General features: G+C 46.7%; 1 protein-coding gene across 4 annotated transcripts in view; it reads left to right on the plus strand.

Annotated features, from left to right (window-relative positions):
• The window catches only part of Celf6 (CUGBP Elav-like family member 6), a 28,117-nt gene extending 16,685 nt beyond the window's left edge, over window positions 1-11,432 (plus strand). The window contains exons 4-13 of one of the 4 annotated variants that reach the window (XM_021171844.2): window positions 7,858-7,986; window positions 8,081-8,160; window positions 8,276-8,419; window positions 8,516-8,648; window positions 8,729-8,878; window positions 9,089-9,151; window positions 9,420-9,500; window positions 9,588-9,731; window positions 10,271-10,426; window positions 11,078-11,375. In XM_021171844.2, coding sequence (XP_021027503.1) covers window positions 7,858-7,986; window positions 8,081-8,160; window positions 8,276-8,419; window positions 8,516-8,648; window positions 8,729-8,878; window positions 9,089-9,151; window positions 9,420-9,500; window positions 9,588-9,731; window positions 10,271-10,398 — 1,052 coding nt within the window. In that variant the 3' untranslated portion in view covers window positions 10,399-10,426; window positions 11,078-11,375. Of the gene's footprint in view, window positions 1-7,857; window positions 7,987-8,080; window positions 8,161-8,275; window positions 8,420-8,515; window positions 8,649-8,728; window positions 8,879-9,088; window positions 9,152-9,419; window positions 9,501-9,587; window positions 9,732-10,270; window positions 10,427-11,077 lie in introns of all 4 variants that reach the window. The other 3 variants (XM_029482021.1, XM_021171846.2, XM_029482022.1) reach the window with 3 other exon arrangements.
• Window positions 11,433-11,458: the final 26 nt, after the last annotated feature.

Here is an 11,458-nt window from a genome sequence, read left to right on the forward strand (position 1 = left end):
GGTTTTTCAAGACAGGGTTTCTCGAACTAGCCCTGGCTGTCCTCGAACTCACTCTGTAGACCAGGCTGGCCTCGAACTCAGAAATCCGCCTGCCTCTACCTCCCGAGTGCTGAGATTAAAGGCGTGCGCCACCACGCCCGGCTGGAGGTTTCTTATTTACATTGTCTCTACTTTGGACACACTAATAATAAGTTAAACTGTAAGTATAGTCATACTGGAAAATAAGTTTTTGTCAGGATGAAATCTTCAAAATCAGTGAACCACTAATTTGTATTTTCTTCATTTTCAATTTTATAATGTATTCAGTAAATTAATAAATCACAGTGGTGATTATTCTGTTTGTTCTACTTCCCAACTTAGATGTATTTTTTTTAGCTACACAAATCTTTACACATCCAGTATGCGTAAGGTACAGAAATAGATTAAGTAATCAATACACCCAATCAATACACTCTTTCTACTTTTTAATTAAGTAATTAATTAATTCAAAGCTTGAACTTGTAATCTTCCTGCTTCAGGCTCAGAGCGTTAGAATTACAGGTGTTCACTACAACACCCTGATTTAATTTTTGAAAATTATTTATGCGTGTGCCCAGTTTTCATATTCTCCATGAGTGTGGAGTTTCTGCAGAGGCCAGCAAAGTGTGTTGAATCCTGTAAACTTGGAGTGGCAGATGGTTGTGAGCCACTAAGTAGATGCTGGGAATCAAACTGGATCCTCTAAAAGAGCAGCCAGTGCTCTTAACCACTGAGCCATCTTTCTAGCTCCTTAATTTAAAGAAAATTATTTCTATTTTTTGAGGTTATAATTACATTATTTCCTCTTCCTTCTCCCCCTCCCCCAACCCTCCATATGCTCCTCCTCCTTCTCTTTCAAATTCATGGCTTCTGTTTTCATTAATTGCTATTACATACATATATGTATAGCTTCTTAAGACTAAAATATTAATGTTTAAATTCAAAGTGTTTTCTTAAGGATTTTTAAATAAGCTTTAAGTCATCTGATTTTGTTTGCTTGTTTTTACATTTTAAAATCTGGTTTAATTTAAAAGCCAGTTATCTGTTTTCACATTATCATTGTTAATTTTTATCATTCCATAGCTGTGAGGTAATTGCTGCCCACATTTACAAGGGTTTGCTTAACTATAAGACTGGATTTTAAGTAATAAGTATCTGTTACAATCTGACCAAGTGCTTTCTAGAATTTCAACTTATTTAGTCTCCCCGACCCCAGTCTCTTTCTTCCTCCTCCTCTTGTCTTTTTCTTCCTCCTCCTCTTCCTTCTTTGAAACAGAATATACCTTTTATGACAGCAATCCTCAAGATGAACTGGATGCTGCAGCAGTTGCCCCCTTGGGTTTAGGTGCTGTTCCTTCATAGAATCCCTATCTGAGTCTTGAGTAGACAATCTTTAGGTGTCTCACTGCCTAGTAGTGTTTCATCTCTTAGCCTTGGCACTTCAGGTATACTTTCTTTTGTGCTTGGCAGGGTAGCCACATTTGCCACAGGTCGACTTCTGAAAGTGGTAGGCCTTAAAGCCACAGTGACAGCTCACTGACTGCTTCTTATTGGGATGACGTCATCTTAAAGGATATCACTCCATTCATCATCTGGCTTCTGCCACTGAGATCAAAGAGCCCTACACATTCTTCTTAAAATAAATTTTAATGTGTGTGTGTGTGTGTGTGTGAGAGAGAGAGAGAGAGAGAGAGAGAGAGAGAGAGAGAGACTGTGTGAGTGTATGCCAAATATGTTGGTGTCCCCAGAGGCCAGCAGAAGGCATCAAGGGCCCTGGATCTAGAGTTTTGAAGGGTTGTAAGCTGCCCAGTTTGGGTGCTGGGAACCAATGCCAGTCCAGCAGAAGAGCAGAAAGAACTCTTTGTTTGTTTGTTTGTTTGTTTGTTTGTTTGTTTTCATTTATTGCCTTTTAAGAAAGGATTTCACTGTGTAGCCTTGGCTGTCCAGGAACTCACATTGTAGATCAGTTTGGCCTCAGACTCAGAGATCCACCTCACTAGTCCTGGGAGCAAATTCTTGTACAGTCAGCTGCGTATTACTGTTTCAGATCAGACACATACATTAGCAACAGCTGTTGTAATACCAGTTGATAGTCATTTCTATCTTTGGTCCTTAGGCTTCTTGAAAATATCCCCTCCCCCCCTTAAAAGTATCCCCCCCCCCGCAACATATACACCTCAAGTTAACTCTTTGCTTCCTGCAACGTGTTCTGCCTCTGAAGGTGAAGAAAGCCGTTTTCCTGCATCTTAGCTGGGTGCAGGTCATGCAGTGCAATTGTGTAACACTCTCAGGCCTTGGCTGCAGCAGAACCTAATGCTTTCACACACAGATGCAACCCACAAAGAGAAATAAACCCTGAGGTGGTTTCTCTCTTTAGGGTCCTGGTTCACTTTTTTTTTTTTTTTTTTTTTTTTTGAGACAGGGTTTCTCTGTATAGTCCAGGCTGACCTGGAACTCACTCTGTAGACCAGGCTGGCCTTGAACTCAGAAATCCGCCTGCCTCTGCCTCCCGAGTGCTGGGATTAAAGGTGTGCGCTCAGATAGGTTCACCATCCTTACCCCAGCCCTGGCTTTCCTGCATCACAATGAAGGGGGCAGTGGAATTTCCTTTCTATTTCTTGCTCTAAGTCCTTTTGTTGCCATCTTCCTTAATGTTCCTTTTTTAGGTTTTAATGGTAAAATACAAAGACCAGGGTCCTGATAGATGGATCAGTAGTCAAGAGTCCTGGAGGTCCTGGGTTTGATTCTGAGTATCCACATAGCAATTTACAAACATCTGTAACTCCAGTTCTAGATAATCTGATGCCCTCTTCTGGCCTCTAAAAACACCAAGAACACATGGTACACATATACACACATGCAAGCAAAACACCTATATGCATAAAATAATAAAAATTTTTACAATTCTTTGTCTTAACCATTATATTTACTAGTGTTACGTATATTCACATGATTGTACAATCAATCCTAAGAAGATTTTAATCTTCAAAATGTAAACAGCCTGGGGAGAGGACTCAGTAAAGTATTTGCATGCAAGTTTGAAGACCTGAGTTCCACTTCAGCCCCCACGTAAAAGCCTGTATGCCTAGATGTGATCACAGCATTGGGAGGGCTAGCCTAGTGAGCACCAGGTTCAGTGACAGACCTTGTGTCAAAAAATAAAAGTGATTGAGGAAGAGACCCAGTTGTCCACCTCTGGCTTCCACATCCACTCATACAGATGTGTACACGCACTCCCCACAACACGTACACAGAATGTGCATGCACACACACAAAACCCAACCCCTGAGACTCAATACCATTAAACTCCTCCCCGACTTTGTAGCCTCCAACAAACACCATTCTCCTTTTCTAAGGGTCAGGCTATTCCAGATAATTCAGGTGAGTGAAAACAGGCAGCATGTGTGTTTGGGTGACTGTCTTACTTTGCTCAGCATAATGTTGTAAAGGTTTATTCCTCGAGGTGGGATAAGTCAAACTCTTCCTTTTTAAGACTGAGTAGCAGCCCACTGGGTATGAGTGCTGCATCTTGTCTATCCATTGATCTGCCCGTGGGTGTGTCTGTTACTTTCACCTTCTGGCCATGGTGATTAATAGCATTGTAACGGAGAATGCAGACATGTCCTCAGGAACCTGCTTTCCCAGGGGACAAAAGCCACATGATCTCACTTGTGTAAAATCTAAAAAGGAACTCATTGAATCGTTTAGAATGGTGCCTAAGAGTGGCTTATGGGAGAAGGGAATGGAGAAAGGGGAGATGTTAGCCAAAGGCTCCGGGTTCCTGTTAAGCAGAGGAACATGTTTTAGTGAGTTGTTACAGAGCATGGCAACTGTAGTTAATAATGAATTGTCAAACAAAAAATGACTCAGCCATTAAGGGCACATGCTGCTGCTGCTGCTGCTTCTTCTTCTCCTTCTTCTCCTCTTCTTCCTCCTTCTCCTTCTTTTTTCTTCCTCTTCCTCCTCCTTCCATCCTTCTTCTTTCTTCTTCCTCTCTTCCTCCTTCCGTTTTTTCTTCTTCTTCTTTATTTGAGACAGTTAATTATTTGTAAAAAATGGCTCAGTGATTAAGGGCACCTTCTTCTTCTTCTTCTTCTTCTTCTTCTTCTTCTTCTTCTTCTTCTTCTTCTTCTTCTTCTTCTCCTTCTCCTTCTCCTTCTCCTTCTCCTTCTCCTTCTCCTTCTCCTTCTCCTTCTCCTTCTCCTTCTTCTCCTCCTCCTCCTTTTTTGTTTGAGACAAGGTGGGTTTTGTGTGTGTGTGTGTGTGTGTGTGTGTGTGTGTGTAACACTCGCTGTCATGGAATTCACTCTGTAGACCAGGCTGGCCTTGAACTCAGAGAGCCTGACCATCCTGGATATGGTCAGGGTTACCTGCTTGAGTGTTGGGATTAAAGGCCAGCAGGGAGAGAGGTTTTACTGCAGCAACTGCCCCAAGCAGGACTTTCTGGGGTTGTCTTTGGACTAAAAGACTAAATGTTTTCAGAATGGATTTGGTGATTGGTACTCAAAGGTTGCAACATTTTCTCATGATCATGACATCCCACCGATGTGGAAGTAGTGTGTTAAAGGCCCTAAATGGCAGAAATGTGTACACATCAGGCAAAGCCTTTTTTTTTTTTTTTGGTCAGAAGACAGATTAGACTGATTCTGGGCTCTCAAATCCATTCTTTTATACATCAGAAATCCTGACCTATATGACCAAATACACAAAGTAGCTTCATAGAGATGGGTATGTGATAGCATAAGTCACTTGCTTGGAGACTACAGAACCCAGAGAATGATATTAAACCCCCTGGAACTGCAATTACAGAGGGTTATGAACCACAATGTGGATGCTGGGAATCAAACCTGGGTATTTTGGAAGAATAGTAAATATCCTTACCCAATTAGTGATCTCTCCAGCTTCCATGCGATACTTATATTTCGATTTTCTTAAGGACTGAATTCCAGGGCATTGCTATGTTCTACCATTTTGTCATTTCACCATTTCTGAATTGCCTATAGTTCATGGTCACTGTTAACCTGCTCATTATCCTGTGAAACACTAACTCCTTGGAAAATAGCAAAAAAAAAAAAAAAAGTTCCAGAATTCAAGTGATACCTTGGAAACAGGTAGAAAAAACTAACTCATAATGAATTCTGTACCTCCCAGTAGTCCAGAACCATCAGCTCAATGCTCTGGTGGAAATTAAGAAATCAAGAGGTTCTTACAAGGATGGGGGGTTGGGGGCGGAATCGGAGGTGATAGCTAGACTAACGCCACCTTTGTCCCCCACGTGCTCCATGGACAGAAAAGGGTAACTGGAAGGCCATGTGCACACAAACCTCTTTACTCTGTTAGAAGTTTCATCTTAGCTTGTGTTCTCTTCTCACATAGGGCTACCTGGATGCTGGTCCAGGAGCATGACATTTCACAGAGCCTACCAGTGACATGCTCTGATATAAACTAGAGCACCGTGAGCCCCCTTAGCATGGCAGAGGCCTCAGGATTTTCTCTAGACATGTTCAGGCCCTTTGCAGGCATTGGCATATTTTAATTTCAAAGCTCAGAACAATAGCACAGACTTCTTTGTTGTTGTTTGTTGTTGTTGTTGTTTTCGAGACAGGACTTCTCTGTGTAGCCCTGGCTGTCCTGGAACTCACTCTGTAGACCAGGCTGGCCTCAAACTCAGAAATCTGCCTGCCTCTGCTTCCTAAGTGCTGGGATTAAAGGCCTGTGTCACCACTGCCCTGCAGCACAGACTTCTTAACGTTTGACGTTAGACATTTCTCTGACCACATGAAACCTGTTCTTCAATGTTAGAGCAAACCCATTAATTTCATATTTATGCAAGACTCCAGTCCACACAGATGCCATCTTCCAACTCCTTCCGTTCCCGGGAAGTAGAGCCCCATCTTTGGTGTTCCTGTCTCCTAGCCACCTGTGTAGCCCCTGTTCTTTCCTGCCTTCTTGACACTTCTTTCTTTCATCTGGCACTTTCCTTTATCTTTTCAATGGTTTCAAGGGGCTTTCCTTGGATCACACAGGGAAGATTTTAGCTCTCTTCTCTGGCTTTAGTCTGAGCATTTCTGCTTTTCTCTTACATCTTTACCTTCACCCTAATATTTTATTTGTTTGTTTGCTTATTTGTTTATTGTGTGTGTTTGTGCACACATGGCACAGCGGTGTATGTGGTGTTCAGAGGCAACTTGTGGGAGTGAGTAATCTCCTTTCACTATGTGGGTTTATCAGGTTTCGTAGCAAAGGGTTTTTTTTTTTACCCCCTGAGCCAGGTCACAAGCCATCATCTTGATATTTTTGCTGAAGCAATATCTTTTGCCACTTTTTAAAGAGGTTGGGAAGACAGTGGTCTGTTCCATGGGCTCAATTCTCCCACTAATGCCTGTGGAAGCAAAAATACCTGCTGGACTGAACTCTTTTTTTTTTTTTTAAGATTTATTTATGTATTATAAATACACTGTAGCTGTCTTCAGACACTCCAGAAGAGGGAGTCAGATCTCTTGTGAGCCACCATGTGGTTGCTGGGATTTGAACTCTGAACCTTTGGAAGAACAGCCGGGTGCTCTTACCCACTGAGCCATCTCACCAGTCCCTGGACTGAACTCTTACTCTGAGCCTGAGAGACAGTAAAGAGGTTAAGGAGTGGGGTTTTCCAGAGCGCTGGGATCTCAACTGCAAAAGCTGAAGCCTGGTTTCCAACTAAGCCTTTTCCCAGCCTGCACCTCACCATACACTGGCAAGCCCCATCCCTAGTCTAGAGGCTTACTTTAGTACAGAAAGAAGCCAGATCCTAACAGTAGGTCCACTGGTTTTTACTTCTCAATCCCAGCTTTCGGATAGTGCTTACAGAGGTCTGACTTGGAAGATATACACCTAATCCCCAGTTCAAATCCAAGCCCCTCTAACTCTGCTTCTGAGACACAGGCTCAGTTTACAATCCCATCCCTTTCTCTGTCACTCCCACAGGCAATGTGGGTGCATGGAAAGATCACTTGCTCTCAGCTGATCGTCTAGGTCTACAGACAGAACGTGTTCTTCCAAAGCATATACAACAGAGGAGAAACGTAACCCGGGAGAACATGCCAAAGATCAGGTTACAGGGCGCAGAGAGGGCCCTGGAAGCTAGGCAAGGAGATGGAAAGGGGGTAGATCTGAGGATTAGGAAAGGGGGCTCGGGGGCTCAACAGGCACGTTGGGAAAAATGCTCATGTTAAAAGCTCAGAAAAGCAAACTTCCTCTGGGTTCTTTGATTAAGTTTGGTGTAAGGATCCACCACTCCAGAGCTAAGTGTCTCTTAAGGCTAAGACCGTACACTAGGAGAGCTGTTTTCCATGCTCGGTTTGTTTATTTTGTTTTGTTTGTTTGACAGAGCTCTCCTTAATTTGAGCAAGAAAGGGCACTGATTTGGCCATTGTCATGAAGCTGACCAATAAGGCCATGGTCAAGCATCCCGCCCTCCAGCATGCTGAAAGAGTCTCCAGTAGCATTGCCCAACTCTTAACAAAAAAAGGTCCAAATAGAACACGATATGTAGAGGGCTCTGCTCCCCACCCCCACTCCCACCCCCAAAACGTTTAAGACTGTATCCCTCCTCACAAGAGCAGCAATGAGTGTCTGTGAGCTTCTTCAGGGCACAGGTGTTATGATGGAAATTTCAGTTGAGTTTCTTCCCTCGAGATCTGCCTGTAGGTCACTCTGCCCCTCAAAGAGACCCAGCAAAGAGACCCTAAATGCCTTCCCAGAACTAGACTGGTTAACCACCTTCCCAAGCTCCTGAGGCGACTCTGGGGAGTCTAAGAACACTTAGGGTCCCTAGGTCATTTGTGGCTTTGTCTCCAGAGGACCGGAAGCTGTTTGTGGGGATGTTGGGCAAGCAGCAGGGTGAGGAGGATGTCAGACGTCTGTTCCAGCCCTTCGGCCATATCGAGGAGTGCACTGTCCTGCGGAGTCCGGATGGTACCAGTAAAGGTGACCTGAACTGCCCCCGGGATTTCCCTGGGATGACCCTTTCTTAGCTCTGACCTCCGCAACCGAGTCATTCCATCCTTCTCTCCTGCACCAGGCTGTGCCTTTGTGAAATTCGGGAGTCAAGGGGAAGCCCAAGCTGCCATCCAGGGACTACACGGTAGCCGGACAATGACGGTGAGAGCTGGGGATCTGGGCTAAGGGTGAGGCCACAGGCTCTCAGTGTCCCAGGGCAAGGGGAAGGCACTGGACTCTGAACACAGTCAGGTCATCACACCCTTCTTCTACACAGGGCGCCTCCTCCAGCCTGGTGGTTAAGCTGGCAGACACTGATCGGGAGCGCGCGCTGCGAAGGATGCAGCAAATGGCTGGCCAGTTGGGTGCCTTCCACCCGGCACCGCTGCCCCTCGGAGCCTGTGGCGCCTATACCACTGCGGTAGGTAGCTGGCCAGGGTGGGCGGGAGATGCGGGTGGGGAGGTAGGACCCAGTGGCAGTTGCTAGCCTCTGAGGCCTCTACCTTCCTTCCTCAAGATCCTACAGCACCAGGCAGCGTTGTTGGCCGCAGCGCAGGGTCCCGGGTTAGGCCAGGTGGCCGCGGTGGCCGCCCAGATGCAGCACGTGGCAGCCTTCAGCTTGGTGGCTGCACCGCTGTTGCCTGCGGCAGGTAAGAGACCCAAGAGACTAGAGCCATGGTTGGGATAGCTAATAAAGTGCCACTCCTGATTCTCTTACCTCCACCTACAGCCAATACATCCCCTGGTGGCAATGGCCCTGGTGCACTCCCTGGCCTTCCAGCGCCCATGGGAGTCAATGGATTCGGCTCCTTAACCCCCCAGAGCAACGGACAGCCAGGCTCTGACACGCTCTATAACAACGGGGTTTCCCCTTACCCAGGTGGGTCACCATACTCACTGACCCAACCCACCTGGAAACGGAGTGGGAAGAGACGCTTTCCAGGCGAGGACCTGCTTGGGGGGAAAGGATTGCATCTTCCCAGCTGCCTTTCTTAGTGGTCCTCCACCTCCCACACTCCCACTCAGGGTCTCTCCCCTGGTCCCTGTCCATCTGCCTTCATCGTGGGCCTTGGGCCCCCTCTCTCTCCAGCCCAGAGCCCCGGTGTGGCTGACCCCCTGCAGCAGGCCTACGCTGGGATACATCACTATGCAGGTTTCATTTGGCACTGCCCGGCCCGGGAGCGTGGGTGTTGGGTGTTAAAGGGCCTCGGAGAGAAGTAGGAGATTTGAGGGAGGGTTAGGCTCTGTTCCAAGGAGTCAACCCTTCCATTCTATTCAGCCCCAGCTCCAGCCCCAGCAACCAGTCTTGGGACAAAGATTATGGTGAACTGGGTTGAGTCTGTCAGAGCTGGCCAGGCAGATGGGGATCTGTGGGGAAATGGCTCCTGGGGGTCACTGCCTACTCCCACCTCTGTCTCCAGCAGCCTATCCCTCGGCCTATGCCCCAGCGAGCACAGCTTTTTCCCAGCAGCCTTCAGCTCTGCCTCAACAACAAAGAGAAGGTGAGGGACTGAAAGCTGGAGACGAGGGTTATTTGGAGGGTATTCCTCAGGGTTCCTCTCCTGAACAAGCCTGCTACTGTTCCACAGGCCCCGAAGGCTGTAACCTCTTCATCTATCACCTGCCTCAGGAGTTTGGGGATGCAGAACTCATACAGACATTCCTGCCCTTCGGAGCTGTTGTCTCTGCCAAAGTCTTTGTGGACCGTGCCACCAATCAGAGCAAGTGTTTTGGTGAGCTGATCCATCCCTGTGCCTCAGCTTTTTCCCAGCAGCCATACATAAGCCTTAGGGGCCATACCATACATAAGGCTTCCAGAGACTGAATGTTATGGGACAAAGTATGGGCAAAGCAAGCCTTATTTCGGATCACTGGAGAATCTTGGGTAACTAGAATGTGAGAGATCAGGAAGGTTTCAGCTTTTGGAGTTTATCCGGAGCAGGTGGAGTCTGGGTTTGGAATCGAGAGATGCCTCCAGCCCCCAGCTGCAGCTCTGAGGCCAGAATAGGAGGAGTGGGGCAAAGAAAGCAGTGAACCCAAACCAGGGAAATAGTCTGACCAACTCACCATCCCTTCCCCACACCAGACTTTCTTCTCACCCTGCCGGGAATCACACCTTTAGGAAAGATTTGCCTCTGTTAAGCTATGCACACATACATGTTCACATATTTAAGCAATGAGAAGTTACACATGTGATGGTCCCAGGATGGAGATTAGAAAGAGAGTCTGGCAAGCTGGATTCCCAAGTAACCTGTCTGCCCACACCCTCCAGGGTTTGTTAGTTTTGACAATCCAACCAGTGCCCAGACCGCCATCCAGGCCATGAATGGCTTTCAAATCGGCATGAAGAGGCTCAAGGTCCAGCTAAAGAGACCTAAGGATGCCAACAGGCCTTACTGATCTGAGCTCACTGACCAGTCACAGACAGGTAAGTTCTTGATGGATGTCAGGCAAATGGGTCCCAGGTCACAAGACCCTGACAGCTTTATGACACTGGGGGGTACTGCCCTCTGAGAATATACAGGAATAAAGAAAAGAGCCAGGGTCAAGGGTGACAGTGACTGAGATTCTTTCAAACCAGAGTCTAAGATGAATTAGATAACCCTGATGTTTCCACAGTCTTGGAGAGACGATTCCTAGGAAAATTTAGTCCACTCTAGTCTAGCAAAGGCTGCAGTTTGAATGAAGAAGAAAAGAGCTAGTGAGGAGATGAAGGGAGAGAAGCAGGGTCCTCAAGAGCTAGAACTACAGTGCTTAGTGGGCGACAGGCTGCGAGGTGACAAGGCCCAGGTCCTGCAACCTGGAGAGATGTGCTGTCCTTGCAGGCCCTCTCCACCTCAGCTCACTCAGGCTGCTCCAGAACCTCTGCAGGGCATTGGCAACAGTGATCTGCCTAGGATCTAGGCAAGGGCTGGCCAGGATGCTGCTCAGAAGGGAAGGCCTGACAGCAGAGATGGGGGGGGGAGAGATGGGGGTGAATGGGAAGGGTGAGGGGGTGGGGGATGGAGTCGCTCTTGTCTTACCCTCTAAGTGACATTTCCTTTCTCCCGTCTCCTTATGAATTAATACCCAACAACAGAAACTGAAGAATGAAGAAAGGAAACAGAAAAGCACAGAAATGCTGGAGAGGCCCTTCCGGAAGGAGTGGCGGCAGACGGAGGTGGATCGGACCCAGGGCTGGCGCCTGGGGCTCAGGCCACTCATCATGTGGGTTGTTCCATGGAGTGATCAGGCTGGCAGGGCAACCAGTGCTGGCTGAGGATCGACTGCTCTAAGGGAACCAGCAGAGGGCCTCGGGGGTGCCAAGGGCTTCTCAGCAAGGGAAGCCCAGACTTACTTTGTTCAAAATCATATCATTCCTTAGTGTTTAGGGACCAAAGGACTATTGCTTTTTTTAAGAATATATATATATATATATATATATTAAAACAAAGGAAAAAAAAACAGGAGACAAAAAAAA

Source organism: Mus caroli, chromosome 9 (assembly GCF_900094665.2).
Source record: "Mus caroli chromosome 9, CAROLI_EIJ_v1.1, whole genome shotgun sequence".
NCBI classification, from domain to species: domain Eukaryota; kingdom Metazoa; phylum Chordata; class Mammalia; order Rodentia; family Muridae; genus Mus; species Mus caroli.